The sequence below is a fragment of the Acinonyx jubatus genome, chromosome A3, assembly GCF_027475565.1.
Source record: "Acinonyx jubatus isolate Ajub_Pintada_27869175 chromosome A3, VMU_Ajub_asm_v1.0, whole genome shotgun sequence".
NCBI classification, from domain to species: Eukaryota; Metazoa; Chordata; class Mammalia; order Carnivora; family Felidae; genus Acinonyx; species Acinonyx jubatus.
Window position 1 is genome coordinate 29099443 of NC_069388.1, and position 17123 is coordinate 29116565.

A 17123-nucleotide genomic window follows, 5' to 3' on the forward strand; every position below is an offset into this window, starting at 1 on the left:
GTGGAGCAGCCAAGAGGTAGAAAATCAGAGGAGTGCTTTGTTGTGGGAACCAAGAGTTGAAAGTTCTTCAAAAAGGAGGGAGTACGTAGCCGGTTTGAATGCTCATTTCATATGAGAGCCACATACCAGGGTGTGTTTGAAAATTGCCATCAACAAAGAAGCATGGTATACCTCCCATCTCTTCTTTTTTTTAATTTTTTTTTTTTAACATTTATTTACTTTTGAGACAGAGAGAGACAGAGCATGAACAGGGGAGGGTCAGAGAGAGGGAGACACAGAATCCGAAACAGGCTCCAGGCTCTGAGCTGTCAACACAGAGCTCAACGCGGGGCTCGAACTCACGGACCGCGAGATCATGACCTGAGCTGAAGTCGGCCGCTTAACCAACTGAGCCACCCAGGTGCCCCCTTCCCATCTCTTTTAAAAAACCTTTCCATCCCACATCTCCCTCCAGCTGCTGTTCCTTCTCTCTGCACCTCTTTATGGTCAAAGTCCTCACTTCAGGAAGAGGTAGTATCTCACTCTCTTCTCTTTCCATCTTTATTTCACTCCCTTTCGGCTTTCTCACCGACTACTCAACTGAGACCACTCTTTGAAAGGTCACCAATAGGGGTGCCTGGGTGGCTCAGTTGGTTGAGCGACCGACTTCGGCTCAGGTCATGATCTCACAGTTTGAGAGTTCAAGCCCCGCGTCGGGCTCTGTGCTGACAGCTCGGAGCCTGGAGCCTGCTTCGGATTCTGTCTCTCCCCCTCTCTACCCCTCCCCTGCTCATGCTCTATGTCTCTCTGTCTCTCAATAATAAATAAACGTTAAAAAAAAAAAAGTCACCAATAGCTGCTGTCTTGTCATATCTTGTTTCACTTCTCTGTGAAACTCACCTACTTAAAATCTATTGACAGTATCTGAGTTGATTACTCCCTCCTTGAAACACTCTTTTCTTGGCTTTTATGATGCCATATTCTGCCAGATTACTTCCCATCTCATGACTGCTGCTTATGAGTCAGTTTAGCTAGCTGATCTTTTAAAAGAATGTAAATCCAGTTATATTTCTTCCCTTTTCAGAGCCCTCCAATCACATAGCGCTTCTCATCACATTCAAAATTAAATCCACACTGCTTACCATGGCCTACAAAGCCCCAAGTCTTCTGGCTCCTGCCCACCTCTGCAGTCACATCCTGTACTAAAACTGGCCTTTGTGCTATTTCTTGAACCTGCCAAGTTGCTAAGGGAGATTATGCTTGCTGTTCTCTGTACCTAGAAAGCTCCTTGTGCAGATCTTCGATGGTTTACTTCTTCACATTATTTAGATGTCTGCTCAGTGTAAGCACTATAGACCTTCCCAGACTACTCTAAAATAACCCCCTCTAGCCCATCAGTCTCTCCCTTTACTCTTCTTCATAACACTTGTCCTTGTCTGAAATTGTATGTTTACTTGTTTGTCAATTAATATGCCCCTACTTCCCCCAGATTGTAGGCTCTCAGTCACTTGTCTGCTTGAAGACTTCTCTGTTCCCAGAGTCTGGAACAGTGCCCCGCTACAGTTACTGATCAAGAAGACAAGTCTTTGGGTCACCTGGGTGGCTCAGTCCAACTTCAGCTCCAACTTCAGCTCAGGTCATGATCTTGCAGTTTGCGAATTCAAGCCCCGAGTCGGGCTCTGTGCTGACAGCTCAGCCTGGAGCCTGCTTCAGATTTTGTGTCTCCCTCTCTCTCTGCCCCTCTCCCACTCATGCTCTGTCTCTGTCTGTCTGTCTCAATAAAAAATAAAAGTTAAAAAAAGTTAAAAAAAAAAAAAAGTAAGACAAGTCTTTGAGGTGACAATAATGGATGTAATCCAGACCATATGTGACAGGATTGACCTTTGCATGGGAGGGACACGCCCTCCCTTTTAGCGAAACAGAAATGGTGAAGTTAGTTACAAACACAGACTAGTTGTATGGTTCGTGGTGGGGGTGTGGGCCTGGAGGAGGATGAGTCGGCACCTGGTTAGCTGCCATGAGAAAGGAGGCTAAGTATTGGGTGGATAGGAAGCCAGGCCCTTTGGAATGAAGGGAGGAGTTGTTCTGTCTCTGAGCCAGATGTTGCTGTAGTTGAGCTCCTGGTAAAAGGTAGCCATGCAAAGAGGTACAAAAGAGTACCCGGCATTTTTAGATACGTAGTGCTTAAGGATCTAATGTCCCTTGCTTTAATCAGGAACATTATTCTTTATGCCAGGAAACCATTGTCCTTTTACCTTCCCCTCCTATCTTCCTCTAGATGGAGCCCATTGAGACTAGGACAGAGTGCACTGATGGCCCTACACACCTAGCTTGCCATCAGGATTGACATGTTCATGCTTTCAAATATTTGAGGGTTTTTTGGTTTTTGTTTCTTGTTGTGTGTGTGTGTGTGTGTGTGTGTGTGTGTGTGTGTGTGCGCTACGCGCTGTTTTAGACTCTAACAATGAAAGAAACAGAGTCTCTGCCTTATAGGGCTTTTATTCTAATGCAGGGAGCCAGTAAACAAATGTCCAAATCAGAGATGGGATGGGCGTGTCACTCTGGGTCCTCACCCTACCTTTTGCCTCGCCTTCCACCCACACTGGCCCTGGGGTGGCAGTGGAACATGTTCTGTCTCTCACTCACTATCCATGGCCTGCCGTCTACAGAAGCATTGAGTGAGCTCTCCATTGCATACGATGGTAATGACGTATTCTCTCCATTTCAGATGAGACGCCAATTATTGCAGTGATGGTAGCCCTGTCCTCTCTGCTCGTGATCGTGTTTATTATCATAGTTCTGTACATGTTAAGGTGAGCATGCTAAAGCTTCTATGTTCTCTTGGACTCTGTTTCAATACCCCAGGGTCTCAGTATGCCCACACAGTCCAGAAGATAGTGAGATAAGAACAGTGAATAGGATAGAGGGGACTGCCTTGTGATACTAAAATTAAAATTCTACATAGTAATGGTTTAAAAACTCTACATAGTCTTCCTCAAGACCCAGCCCCTCCGCTTTGCTTCCATCTGCCCAAATCCAGTCCCCAGCTCCAGTTTAACCTAAAGCCCAGGATGGTGGTTTGAGGTTGAGGGAAAAGATATAATCTGTGTCATTGCTGTTAGGTGGGTTAAGATCCTCAGATCTAACCCTACTGTAGCAACCCCTAAAAGTACCTGAATGGAGAAGGTGCGCTGACTAGAGACCTATATTTCTAGTTGGGGGTTTGGGGGCACACGTAAGATCTAGGATCCCTGACCCTGGTGTGCTGAACTGAACTGCGTGAATTACAGAGTTCCCCCTTCTGACTTTCTTCAGGGTCCTCTAGATATTGTTCCTCAAACAGGAAGGAAAAGCAAGCAAGGGGAAGCCAGGGGAGAGAAGAGAGAGATGCATTTGCCCTCTTCCTGCTAAAGTTACTGCCCTGGCTAATTGGGATTAACTCTGCCCTTATCTTTGGCTTAAGCTGCTCTGTGCTCCCTCTGTTCTTTTGCAGGGATAAAGAGAAGGGAACCTTACACACCCCTACAATTTGTCATGTGTCTCCACCATTCTGCAGGAGACTTGTAGCCAGACCTGTGCCCACCCAGTCTGAAGCTCCGGGCTTCTCCCTGATTGCACCGGGGAAATACCAGCATTTTAGCTTAATAGGGATATTCTTATCTCCCCTCCGCTGTATTCTACTCACTTACCCCTTCTCCACCTGGTACGGCTGTCATCTCCAGTGAGTCCTGGAACTGGAGCCACACAGAGGAGCCATACAAGCCAGAATATACTGTTATGGCACCTGGGTTGGATTCTAGTGTGCTGAGGATGAGCAGGAACATCCTGAGGCACTCGATCACCCTGGAATGGAGCTGCCTCAGCATGTGCAGGACCTGTCTCTAAAAGAACATGTTTATTTGGTAAAGGAGATTTAGGATGCTGAATTGATACATGGAAACATAAAGCTAGTGATTGGTCTCTCCTGACTCTATGCTTGCTTTTTCACTATGAACATTTTCTCATTTAGGTTTAAGAAATACAAGCAAGCTGGGAGCCATTCCAATTCTTTCCGTTTATCCAATGGCCGCACTGAGGATGTGGGTAAGGCCCCCCTTAATGACATGGGGAACCTTCGTGGAGAAGAAAATCAAGAAATTAGGGGTTTCCCATCCTAAAAGGGCAGGGAGGGGGAAGACTTGAAGAAAGCAGTCCTGGTTTTTGGAGGCCTGGTGCATGAGATAGAACACCCAGTTTAGTCTCCAGAGAAGGGCTGGGTCTCCAGAGCACCTGACCAACCTTCCCCCTTGTATACTGCAGAACCCCAGAGTGTGCCACTTCTGGCCAGGTCTCCAAGCACCAACAGGAAGTATCCACCCCTACCCGTGGACAAGCTGGAAGAGGAGATTAACCGGAGAATGGCTGATGACAATAAGCTCTTCAGAGAAGAATTCAATGTGAGTTCTTTGCTGAGGCTGGTGTGTCAGCAGGGAGGAAGGCAGACCGAAGGTCAGGCCTTTTGAGTCACGGGGTAGAAAACAGGTTTCTAACGGGTTAAGAGGTGAGAAATTTTCTACCAGGTTCATCTGACTCCTTTCCTATGTGATCATAGACAGGAAATGAAATAAGATTTGCCTCACCTCTCTCATCTACCCATCCATCCATCCATCATCGCATCTGTTACTTTGTTTGTTTAATAAATACTTACCAAGCATCTAATATGTGTGAGGCACCAAGGATTTGCTGGGGAGCAAAAACAGATCCAGTCCCTGCACTCAGGGAACTCACTGTCCAGTAGGAAAACCCCCATAAATAAGAACAAAAATATATAAATTCAGACAGTAATATAAGACATGAAGGACTGGTGCATAGTTGTAGGAGCCTATATTAAGAGGTGGCCTTTTAGAGTCTGGAACACGGGTCGCAGAGTGTCTTAAGCAATAGACAATAGGAATAAATCAGTATAGAAATGAAGACCATGAAAGACTGCTGAGCACAGGCCTCATTTGGGGTATTTAGATTTGTACTTTTTTTTTGTAACTCCCTTAAGGAAGCTGAACATGTTTGGGGATCTACCAGTTGATATTCCCAGCCACCAGTTCTGATTCCAGTTCAGAACTTCCTTGAAGAAATTATGTTTTAACTGAGACCTAATCATAGGCGAGGGCATTGGTAAAAGTGGTGTGGGAAATATTCCAGGCACTGGAAATAGCAGGAGCCAAGCTATCACTAGTAAGGGTGGGTAAGGGAAGAGCGCATCCAAAAAATAAAGAAGGGCTGTGTGTGACTAAAGGGCAGAGACTTGGGGAAGTGGTAAGATATGAAACTGTGTAAGGCAACTGGGCCAGGCTGTAGATGTTGTGGATTGTGATGAGAGAAGAGAAAGCCATGGACCAACCAGATTTATATTTTGAGAAAAATCATTCTAGCAGCTAAATAGAGAAGAGCCCATAGGGAGACCAGAATGGATGCAGGGAGTACAGTTAGGGGCTGCAGCAGTTGTTAAGAGCCGAGGTGCTGATAGGTTGACGAAGGTGGTAATGATTAGAGAGAGGGGGATGGACAGAGAGGAACAGTTCCAGAGTTGGCTAATTCATCAACTGGGGCATTGTTAAACTCTCAGTCTCCTTCACATCTTCCCACTCAGCCATGTGTCAGCTTTGTCTTTTAGGCTGACTCCCCTCATGTTGCCAAAACGTCTTCCTCAGTTCTAAGTGCCACATGGAGGTATAACAAGGTCCAGTGGGAAAAGGATGACTGTTTCTTCCTGTGTGTCTCCTTTTATCAGTGAAGAAAACTTTCCCAAGAGCTTCTGAAGACTTCCCTTGTCACATGCTCTTTCTTAAATCAGTGACAAGCAAGGGAGAATTAGGCTTACTGCAACTGACTGAGATCAGTCCAGATTTTTCCTGTGTCGTGTCAGGGTTAGGCAGACAAGCCCACAGAATGGAAGCCATAGTAGCAAGGGGGAAGAGAAGAATGGTTATTGGGTGGGTGAGTCACCACTCATATCTGTTTTATCACTGAAGGGCTTAGAGGAGTGGAGAGTGATGTGAGCAGCTTTGCACTCTGAGAAAATCATTAGCAATGATGTGGAGAATAGATAGGAAAGAGGCAAGAGTTAAAGCAGGAGCCCATTTACCGGGCAAGAGTTAATGGAGTAACTTGGACTCTTTTTTGGCTATTGGAAAAATGGCATTGTGTAGTGCTCATTATTGATTGGGAACATTTACCTCATCCCCGAAGATAGCACCCAGTCTGAATACCATAGCTAGGTCCCAAATAGGCACTCTACTGTTTCATAATCTATAGTGCCGACTGCTTCTAGGTAATAGGGTTTGTGACCTCATGGCCAAATGTCTTTTTCTGTGAAATGAGTTTTTTGTTTGGAGGAATATTGCCTGAGATAAAACATTCCAGTAAATCCCTGGATGGAGGTGGTATTCCTAGAGGCGTAGTAGGCAGATTTAAACAGATACTGTGGTGAGAGCCAATTGCCATGCTACCATGGCCACTGTGTTCATGGGTTCATTGGGCTAGCACCGCAGGTAGTGGAGGAAAGGGCCGAGCAACATCTCTTGGGTTTTTAACGGTGAATGCTATCTGGTGAGCATACAGGTGAAGCATAAATATTTCCTGTCTTTCTTGTTCCAGTTGTCCACCACCCAGGGATCGGCTTAGATCCTGACCTCCAGTGAGGTAGTGTGATACCTTGCTTGAAGTTCTGTTTCCTGGAAGGATTTCTCTTCTGTACTCATTCAGAACATCCCTTAAGTAGATTATCCCGTATTAGTCCACTTCCAGAATGGGCCAGTATGTCTCACAGAGCCATTTGTGCACTAGGCTGGACTTTTTTCTTCTGTTAACTGTTGATATCATTGGGAAGTTAGGTGTGTCTAGAGTGGCTAGGTGGCAGGTGTTCTGTGCACATCACTTCCATCTGGTGGTAGAATTTTGTTGGACATGTTTAAATTTGTGGCTTATTAAGTCATATACTACTTAGCTGATAATGGGCAGCTGAAGTGACTTGAATATCTAGTTACCCATGGTCAGGCTTATCGTCTCTACCAGAGCCCAGTGCTAAGCTAGCAACCCAGCTAAACTTGCTGACAGGATCATGGTTTTGTCCCCAAATCCTAAACTTTTTCATTATGATTTTTCTGCTCAGCCTTAAGCACAGACAATTAGGGCCCCGCAGAATCAACCAGAACCAATTTCTTTGTGGCCTGGGTTAGCTAGAGAGCCTTCTCTCTTTTCATATCACTCAATAAATGAATCAGAACAGGACACCAGCATGCCTGTGGTATAGGCTGTCTTCAAAATCTAAAGTGGCTCAGCATGCATCAGTCCTTCCTAAGGAGGGAGGGGGATGGGCAAGGAGCAGCAACTTGTCCTTTATGTTGGAGGGGATATCCTGACATGCCACAGGTCTTTGACTTCCAGAAAATTTGGCAGAAGTGGCAGGCCATATTTTTTATGTCCAGCCTGAACAGCTAAGGTACATAATTCCTTCAAGTCCCATGAGCTTGATGTCATCAGCGTAGTTGTCAGGGTGATGCCCTGTGAAACAGACAAAATCCTCACGAACCAGATCACATCAGAGAGAGGTCAAGATGATTAATCCCTGAGGCTGCTCCTGCCATGAGAATGGGAACTGCTTCATGTAGTCTTTGTGCACGGTAGAGGAAAAAACAGCTATTAGTCAATAGCTATATTCCAGCAGTTATGCTAATTTGTAGAAAGGAGAGTGCATCTGGAAAAGCACCTGTAAATCGGCACCTGTACACGATTCGTATATTATAATCTGACATCCTTAAACACTGCCAGTCTTTTATGCTAGTTTATTTTGTAGTTTGCATGTGGGGAGGTGGTAATAGGAAGCATCAGAATAGCTAATACTAGTAGTTAACTGAGCACTTGCTTCATGCCATCACTAAACCCACACATGGAGATGTAGTATCTCATTTTCCTGCAACTTATAATCTTCTGTAGCAGTTCAGACCTCTGTAACTCACCTAGAGACTTAGCCTTTTGGCAAAGCTTGCATTTGCTCTTGCTATTTTAATGGTCCTCCTTATCCATTGGATTAAGAGACCAGTGTGGGTATTCTATCACTTTCTCTAGATAGCTGTTCCAACCATACATTGAGAAAAATAGGTAGTTCCTAATGTAAGTGCAGTTTGGGCCAAAACTCTTTCCATCTCCTGGCCTGCAAAGGGTCCATTCTAACTAGCATAAAATAGTGACATTCTGGGTTCCCAGGAATTAGTTAGCTCAAGGCCAGACCTAATAGATCCCAAACAGTGTATTTCTCTTTACCCCGGGGAGCTACCATGGTAGGTGGCTGTAGATTCTTAAGGGAAGATGAAGAGGAAGTTCATGGTATATGAGTGTTGATGTTATGGGGCAGAGTTCTTCCTTACATATGCCTAACACTGAAGGGTTCTGGATCGTGAACTGACGCAGGCCAGGAGTTGGATGCAAAGGAGCCCTTTCTGTACCTTAGTGCTCTAGGCAGTCCCCCTTCACTGACCTAGGCTAGCTGCCTCCCATTTTTATTATTAGGAGCCTCACAATGGTTTATCCACAACTAGAGATGTCAGAGCCCTGGTGACTATGGCCTCTGAGGCTCCTTCCATCCCACTAACATCACGAATCTCATTTTGAAGCCAGTCCCTTCCACCAGCATCCCACTCTGGTAAAGACTGGAAAGCACTTCTGAAAGATTCCAGTGCTTTCCATACACACGTGCACTCTCTGGGAAGGCAAATGTTATCCTATCAGGGACACAGTGAAGGTATCACTCAGAAGGTTGAGCCTCTGGGAGCCCCTGTAGCACTGATATCCCACACTTTGTGCCAAAGGCTTTCTGGCTTTTCATTGTTACTTAGCTGGATTTAGCATGCAGTCCAGGTTTCCACTGGCCAACCTAGCCTGCCATTTTGTAGCCAGTCTCCTGAGCTGTTACACTACCTGCAGAAGTTCACTTAACCATATTATAATTTGAAATTAGAAATTTGGCCTTATCCAAGAATGATACTCTTCCCTCCTTGGTCTGAAATCTCTAAAATCTGTATCAACAACTGTTCCCTATGTGAGTTTTGATGATCCAACTCCATGAATTCCTGCAGTTTCCTCTAAGTATTAGCTCTTTTCTTTTCTTTTTATTTATGTATTTTAACCTCCAAGTTGTGTTGTGCTTGTATCCTGGCTATCCATGAGCGATGAGAGCTGAGTTATGGGGCAGTTTTCTTCCTCATAACAGTAGGGTGCAGTGGAGAGCATAATAAAGATTTTTAGAAGTTGGCTTTCTCCCAACTCCTCTGTTTCGGCATCATTTTCACTGTCTCACTTAAGGCCCTGTCTTTCACGTGAGCCACCCAGGAAAGATGTAAATTCCATTAGCATTAACATTCAGCAATCAGCAAAATACTGAAATCTTAACATTTGGTTCACCAAAATGCATGGCACAGTCATAGAAAGGCCCTAAGTTTTGTGCTGTCTTTGGACATAAACATTTGATGTTGGAGCTGGGCTTTTTCTTATTATCTAATAGTGTCAGAAGTTACCCCACACCTTGGTTTTAATGTTTCTCGTTTCCTTTTAATTGGGATTCTTCCACATCTTTACCACCAGTGAGAAAATATCCCAGGCGATTGCAAGCAGTAACTGAAGTCGGGAACTATGGGTGACTTGCTCTTTCTCATCCTGTAACTTGGTTGACATTTCCTTTCCCTTCATCTGAACCCAGTGATCAGGGGTACATCGCCCTCATTTCCCCCCTCGGTCTCTCCACCACTGCCCTGTCTAATACTAAACTGCTAAGTCAGTTAAGGTTTTTTGTTTAAAAACAGAAGTCAACTCAACCAAATTAAGCAACAACAAAAACCCAAAGCATTAATTGGGAAGCATCAAGCTGGGGAAGCTGGCAGAATCAAAAGCTGATGTGGACTACTAGCCCTGGGGCAGAACAAGCCCTATCCTGGTGGCTCTGGGGCTCTCTAGGGAAGCCTCTGCTCCTTTCTTGGTATCACAGTCCTGAGAATCTGGTCTGGCACAGTGCAGCTCAGGTGTGACTGTGCCCACATCAGTCAGCCCTGGCTGGAAAGAGAAGGAGTAACACATAGGGCAAACATGCCAGCTTGTGTCTACTGTCAGAATAATATGATCATGGGGTGAGAAAGGCCTTTTTAAGCAAAACACAAGATTCAGAATCCACAGTGGAATAGATTGAAAGATAATAAATATATTAAAATATTAAATGTTCCTATGAAAAATGATGTCATAAAATGGCCAACTGTGAGAAACGGTTTGCCGCAGGTAGAGAATTTTTCATAATACATAAAGAGCTTCTATAAACCTGTGAGAAAAAAGTAAACAGTGCAGTAGAAAAGTTAATAGTTCATAGAAAGAAACCAAATGGTCTATAGACATATGAAAAGCTCAACTACATATAGTAGTCAAGGAAATCCAGATTAAAACTAACCATTATTTTGGGCCTGTTAGATTTGAAAATTTAAGAAGATTGATGAAGTATGGGCAAAGGTATTGGGATACAGATACTCTTATGCACGGGTAGAGCGAGTTTAAATTGGGATAGCAGTGGAGGATGATTTGGCAATATCAATCAAATTTTAAATGTTTATACTATCTGACCTAACTTCTGGGACTCTAACAGAAAACCAAACATGTATTTGTACGAGGTTGTTCATTACAGCATTATTTATAATAGCAAAGAAAATAAAATGAAAGGCAAATATCTGTCAAATAGCAGAATGGCTAAATTATTTCTTGCATCTATTATGAAATTCTAGGAGTGTCTGGCTGGCTCACTTAGTAGGGCATGCGACTCTTGATCTCAGTGTCATGAGTTTAGGCCCCATATTGGGTGTGGAGCTTACTTAAAATAAAGATTAAAAAAAGAGGGGCACCTGGGTGACTCAGTCAGTTGAGTGTCCGACTCTTCTCCTCAGCTCAGGTCGCGATCTCAGGGTCATGAGTTCAAGCCCTGCATCGGGTTCCACGCAGACAACATTGAGCCTGCTTGGGATTCTCTCTCTCTCTCCTCTCTCAGCTCCTCCCCTGCTCACACGAGTGCATGCATACTCCCCCCCCGACCCAAAAGAAATAAACTTTTAAAAAAAATAAATAAAATTAAAAATAATAAAAAATAAATGTCTTGACCTAGATTTCTAAGTCATTGTTATGGGAGAAAACACATTGCAGAGGACTATACATGGTATAATCCCATTTTTAAAAAATACTTCTTACTTTTTAAAGGTTTTATCTTTTTTTTTAAGTAGGCTTCACACCCAGCATGGAGCCCAATGTGGGCTTGAACTCATGATCCTGAGATCAAGACTTGAGCTGAGATCAAGAGTCAGATGCCTTACCGACTGAGCCACCAAGGCATCCCCTAAAGATTTTATTTTTTTAAATAATCTCTACACCCAAGATCTCTACACTCATGACCCCAAGATCAAGAGTTACATGTTCTACTGACTGAGCCAGCCATTTGCCCCCAAAAATACTTTTTAAAGTCTGGAAAAATACTGTGAGCTATGAGCAGTGGTTAACTACAAGGAGGGTAGAATATAGGAGAGACATGATAGGGAACTTTCACTTTTTACTGAATTATTTGACTTTTTTTATAAGCATATTCTTTTCATAACATTTTAAAAAGTAGAGTTTTTTAATATGGTAAATGAAACTAATGGAGCTTAGCTTTAGCATAATATCCACTGTACTTTAATGGATATATAACATGTGGAATAAAAGTTGATGTCCCAGCTTGAACTGTGCCCAGGAGTCTTGTGATCCAGTCTCTTTGGAAAGGAATATCACCAAATGGGAAATTGTTGTGGAGAAAAATTGGACCATGGAGGTGAACAGCTGAAGGGATAATAAGCATAGGACATGACAGCTGTTTTCAGATATTTGAGGCTAAATGAGAGTGTGTAGCATTTCTATGAAACCCAACAACGGCTGAAAGTTCTAGGCGATGGCCTTCGTCCTAGAGGTATAAGCTGGACGTTTTAAATTGACCAGCATTTGTCTTAGAAGCATTGAATTTATCTAAAAGAAACACTCTGAAAAGCCACTTATTGAGGTCCCTAAAGCATGTTCGAGGCTTAAAAGAAAAAGACAAAATTTAGTTAGCTTCTGAGAGGAAAAGTGACAGAGAAGAGAGAGAAGAGTGGAGACAGTGAGATGGTCTGGATCTGCCATGTCCCATTGCAAGCAGGATGTGACACCCTCCCTGCTCCAACTCAGGACTCTACATCCTTATAGAGACAGCTTAACTCTTGGACTTCCAAGTAGAGAAGCATGTGTGTGTGATCTGGCAACAGAACTGTGTGGCATCTGAGTAAGAGGAAGGCAGAATAGCCTTTACATTGACCGAGTTGTCTCTAAATAAATGAATCAGAGTCAGAAACCTATAGGCATCGACAGGAAATGTGTCAGGGGCTTTGGAATTCACAGTCCAGGGAATTGGGGGTTTGGGGTGTCCAAGGGACAGAGAAGGCTCCAGCTGACCTCTGAGTTTTCCACTAGTCAGTGCAAGGTAAATACAAAAGAAATGTGTGTCTGGGTGTTGGGTCCTCCTAACCAGAATTGTTGCAATGAGATGAACTGCCTTAAAAGGAAGTAGATACCCTGTCGTGTCAGAGTCCTTAGGCACTGATGACCTTGCTTGGGTGAGAGTGTTTGCAAGGGGATTCAGATTTAGAAGAGAATGAGACCCAGCAACCATCTGGAGATCTTAGGCAGCACAGTGAGGCAAGAAAAAAAATGAAAGGCATTAAGGATTAGAGAAGAAGAAACAAAATATGCGTTTTTGCAGAAGAGAATAATTGTCCTTGGAGAAATCCAAATACCCATCAGCTAAATTATTAGAATTAATAAGTTATTTTAGCAAGGTTGATAGATACAAAAACAGCATAAAAAATTAATGAATTTCTACACATAAGCCACAATCAGAAAATCAAATAATTTTTAAAATATGTCATTTACAGTAGCATCCAAAAGGAATAAATTTAACAAAATTTTACAGAATCTTTGGAGAAAATTATAAAAATGTTTGAAGGCATTAAAGAAAAAGCCTAAACAGTGAAGAGTTAAGATCAGTGAATTAGAAGGCTCAATATTGTAAAGATGTCAATTCTCCCCAGACTGATCTACAGATTCAATGCAATTCCCATAAAAATCCCAACAGGTTTTTTGTGGAACTTGACAAGCTGATTCTAAAATTTATATGGAGGAGAAAAGATTCAAGAATAGCCAAGACATTCCTGAAGAAGAAGAACAAGGTGAGGAGACCTGCCTTACCAGATATAAAGAGTTATTACAAAATTAATTAAGATAGTTTTGTATTGGCACTGGGATAGACGGATTGACCACTGGAACAAAATAGAGAGCCCCAAAGCAGATTCATGTATGAGTGGAAACTTATTTATGGCAGAAATACCATGGCAGTTTAAAGGATGGTCTTTACAATGAGTAGTGCTGGGACAATTGAGTAACCCTTTGGAATAAATGAAGTTGAATTCTTGTTTCATACCAAACAAAACATTGGTCCCAGTTGGTGTAGACACTGTAATTTAAAAGACAAAAACAATGAAACATAGAGATAGTAATGGAGGGAAGTATACTTATGAACTCACAGTGAAAAAGGATTTAAGATTTAAAATGTTGATAAAGGGAAACATTGATAAACTTGACTACATTAAAATGCAAAACTTCTGGGGCGCCTGGGTGGCGCAGTCGGTTAAGTGTCCGACTTCAGCCAGCTCACGATCTCGCGGTCCGTGAGTTCGAGCCCCGCGTCAGGCTCTGGGCTGATGGCTCAGAGCCTGGAGCCTGTTTCCGATTCTGTGTCTCCCTCTCTCTCTGCCCCTCCCCAATTCATGCTCTGTCTCTCTCTGTCCCAAAAATAAAATAAAAACGTTGAAAAAAAAAATTTTAAAAATAAAAAAAAAAAATGCAAAACTTCTGTCCATAAATAGATATGACAAAGAAAACGAAATCGCAGGCCACAACTTTGTAAAATATGTTTGTAACCCTTGTACTGACAAAGGATGCGTATCTAGAATATATAAAGAACTCCCACAAATAAATAAGAAAATAAATAAGCAATCCAGTCGAAAAGTAGGGGAAATACTTGGAGGGAATCCCGTTGACCAGGAAACTATGGAAAGATGGTGAACCTCATTAATAATCAAGGAAATGTAAATTAAACCTACATTTGCTATATTTAAAGTCTGACAGCAAATGTTGGTGAAGATACAGAAAAACTAAAACACTTCACATTGCTTTTGGGAGTGTAAATTGGTACAACTATCTCGAAAAACAGTTTGGCCTTATCTGGTAAGATTAAAGATGCTCATACCTGAAACTCTTGCACATGTGCACGAGGAAACACATACAAATTAGTGCTCAAAGCAGGATTGTTAACTGTAAACAACCCAAATATTCATCAGTAGTAGAATGGATAAATAAATGGTGTGGTCTCAAAATGGAGTGCTACAAAGTAGTTGAAGTGAATGAACTTTGGCTACCTGGAGCAACCTGAGTGAATCTTCAGAATATAATGTTGGGCAAGAGAAAAGGTCACCCCTTGATTATGATTCCATTTTTATTAAAAAAAAAAAAAAGACTGAACAAAAAAATATAAAATGTTCAAAGATACAGAATGTGTGGGATACAAATAAAGTAAGGTGATGGTAAACACAAAATTCTGCGTTTACTTGTGGGAGGAAAAGGAAGAGGATATGAAGAGGAAGGGCCCAAAGAGAACGTCTAAGTTCAATTGTGTGATGGAGGGGCGCCTGGGTGGCTCAGTCGGTTAAGCATCTGACTCTTGGTGTCGACTCAGGTCATGATCTCAGGGTTTGTGAGTTCAAACCCAACATCAGGCTCTGGGCTGATAGTGAGGAGCCTTCTTGGGATTCTGTCTCTGCTCCTCCCCTGCTTGCTCTCTTTCTCTCTCTCGAAAATAAATAAATAGACTTAAATTGTGCAATGGATATCCTTTTTTATAAATATAAAGGTTGAAAACAATTTTTTTTTAAAAAACTTGACATTTAAAAAAAATGATTTCATTCATAGCCTGGCTTCCAGAAAGAGCTTAAGCAAGGGATGACATGGTCTTTGATGCCACCTAGTGTTTCTAGAGATTTTAACATCTGGTAGCCTTCTGGTTCAGATGCTTGTGCCTCACTCCGTGAACTAGGTTTTTCAGAGTAGAAACTGAAAGTATAGAGTTCCCCGCCCCACCCCCACCCCCCACCTTGTTTTCACCCCTGCCCTGGATTGTTCAGTGTGACCCATTGCATGTAGCACCAAGTTTTCTGGGTCAGGCCCTTTCTTTTCTCTTGCCAAACAATGGTGCCTGTTTCTCCCTAACTTTCCTTTTAGGGGTCTCAGCCTTGCTGGAGACCTAGTTTTCCTGCATCGTCACTATGGGAAGCTGGGAATGCTGATTGGACTATAAGGTGTGGTCATTGTCCTAACCGACCCCTGAGGCCTATTTTCAAGAGTCTTGCTGTCACTACTTGTGCTCTACATCATTTAAGCAAGGGGTGTACGGAAAAATAATGTCTCTGGCTTGTCATGAGGACTTGTATCTCATCCTGCCCTGTAGCAGGGTGGAAACCTATGGACATCTAACCTGTCTGGAAGAAGAGAAGGCAAACCGGGGGTGAACTGGGAAATTCCAGACTTCAGTCAGGTCTCTGTTCCATGTGCAAGAGTCCAGCCCAGGAAACTCCCTTTTCCCCTTTAGGTATTGGCAGTGCAGGGTCTAAGGAAATGCCTCTCTCCGTAAAATGACATGTAGAACCTGCAGGACTTTAACTCTGAAAGGAAATTCTCATGAGCGAGTGAAGGCAGGTGGACTATGAGACCCTGACTTCTGTTAGGATCTCCCACTTTAGTTTCTCCTACTGTGATCTTGCTTGTTCCTGGGAAGTGTATTTGTTCTCTTCTTAAAGCTTTTGCATCTGTCTGGAAAAATTTGTTGCGTTTAGGCTGGCATTTCTTTTATTTAATGGTACACTTCTTTGATATTCAAAGCTAGAAACCTGAGAGTCATCCTTTATTCCTGTCTCTCTCTTCCCAACCCACCTTCCCATCTCTAATTCTAACTCCAGAATATGTGTCAGATGCATCTTTCCTTGTACCATCATCCTTCATGCTCCCATTCTTGCCTTCCCACTGGTCCCTTTTCCACATAGCAGCCAGAGTGATTCTTTAACATGTAAGTTGGAGTACAGTTGAAAGCCTTACATGGTTTTCTCATACACTGAAAATAAAATTCAAACCCTCTGTTCAAGGACCTACATGGAATTGTACATACTATCCTTGCCAAGCTTCTCCCCTCCACTTCCTCTTGCCATCCTCACCAACCACATTCCGCGTTGTCTACCGAATACCCTCACTAGCCTTTCATTCGCCTCACACAGCCAGGCCTTCTCCTGCCTCTGGGTCATCACAGGTGTTGGTCTCTGTGCCTAGAATACTACTTTCCACACTTCTCCTTCCTCATCGAGACCTACCCTTAATCTAAATTTGGGTATTTCTTAGGCTTTCTGATACTTTCTGTAGTAACATTCTGTTCTTTCATTGTACTTATCATGGTATGTAATTTATATTTATTTGTTTTATTTGTTTAATGTCTTTCACAAGTTTGTACTGTCCTTGAGAACAAGGACTGTGTATATGACTGATTCACCACTGTTGGCTCTGTATTTATTCCAGCACCTAATAGGTACATAATGTATATCTGTCAAAAAAAAATAAATGAAAAGTAGTACATGAACCATGATTTACTTAACTGTTCCCCTACTGTTGAAAACTGAGGTTGTTTTCAGTTTTGGGTCGTTCCAAACAATGATAAAGTAAATAATTTGAGCAAAGATTTTTATTTCCTCAGGCTAGATTCTCAGAAGTAGAGTTGCTAGGTCAAGAGTATGGATACTTTTAAGGCTCATAAAACATATTTCCAAATCATTTGTCAGAAAGGTTATCTAGGTTGGAATTTGAAACTTTCTTTTTTTGCTTTCTGAATTTTGAATATATGGAGCATGTAAGAAGAAAGCAATTCAATTAATAAAACTTAGCTTCCCACTCCTGTAAAACTAATTTATTGAATGCTTATTCTGTGC

The 17123-nt window shown here is 42.6% G+C and overlaps 1 protein-coding gene across 7 annotated transcripts in view; it reads left to right on the forward strand.

The window, feature by feature from the left end:
- The window catches only part of PTPRA (protein tyrosine phosphatase receptor type A), a 158110-nt gene that overhangs the window by 103976 nt on the left and 37011 nt on the right, over positions 1-17123 (forward strand). For 6 of the 7 annotated variants that reach the window (XM_027069702.2, XM_053200165.1, XM_053200166.1 and 3 more), the window contains 3 exons: positions 2708-2792; positions 3989-4062; positions 4279-4415. In XM_027069702.2, coding sequence (XP_026925503.1) covers positions 2708-2792; positions 3989-4062; positions 4279-4415 — 296 coding nt within the window. Of the gene's footprint in view, positions 1-2702; positions 2793-3988; positions 4063-4278; positions 4416-13174; positions 13269-17123 lie in introns of those variants that run through there. The other variant, XM_027069704.2, reaches the window with a different exon arrangement.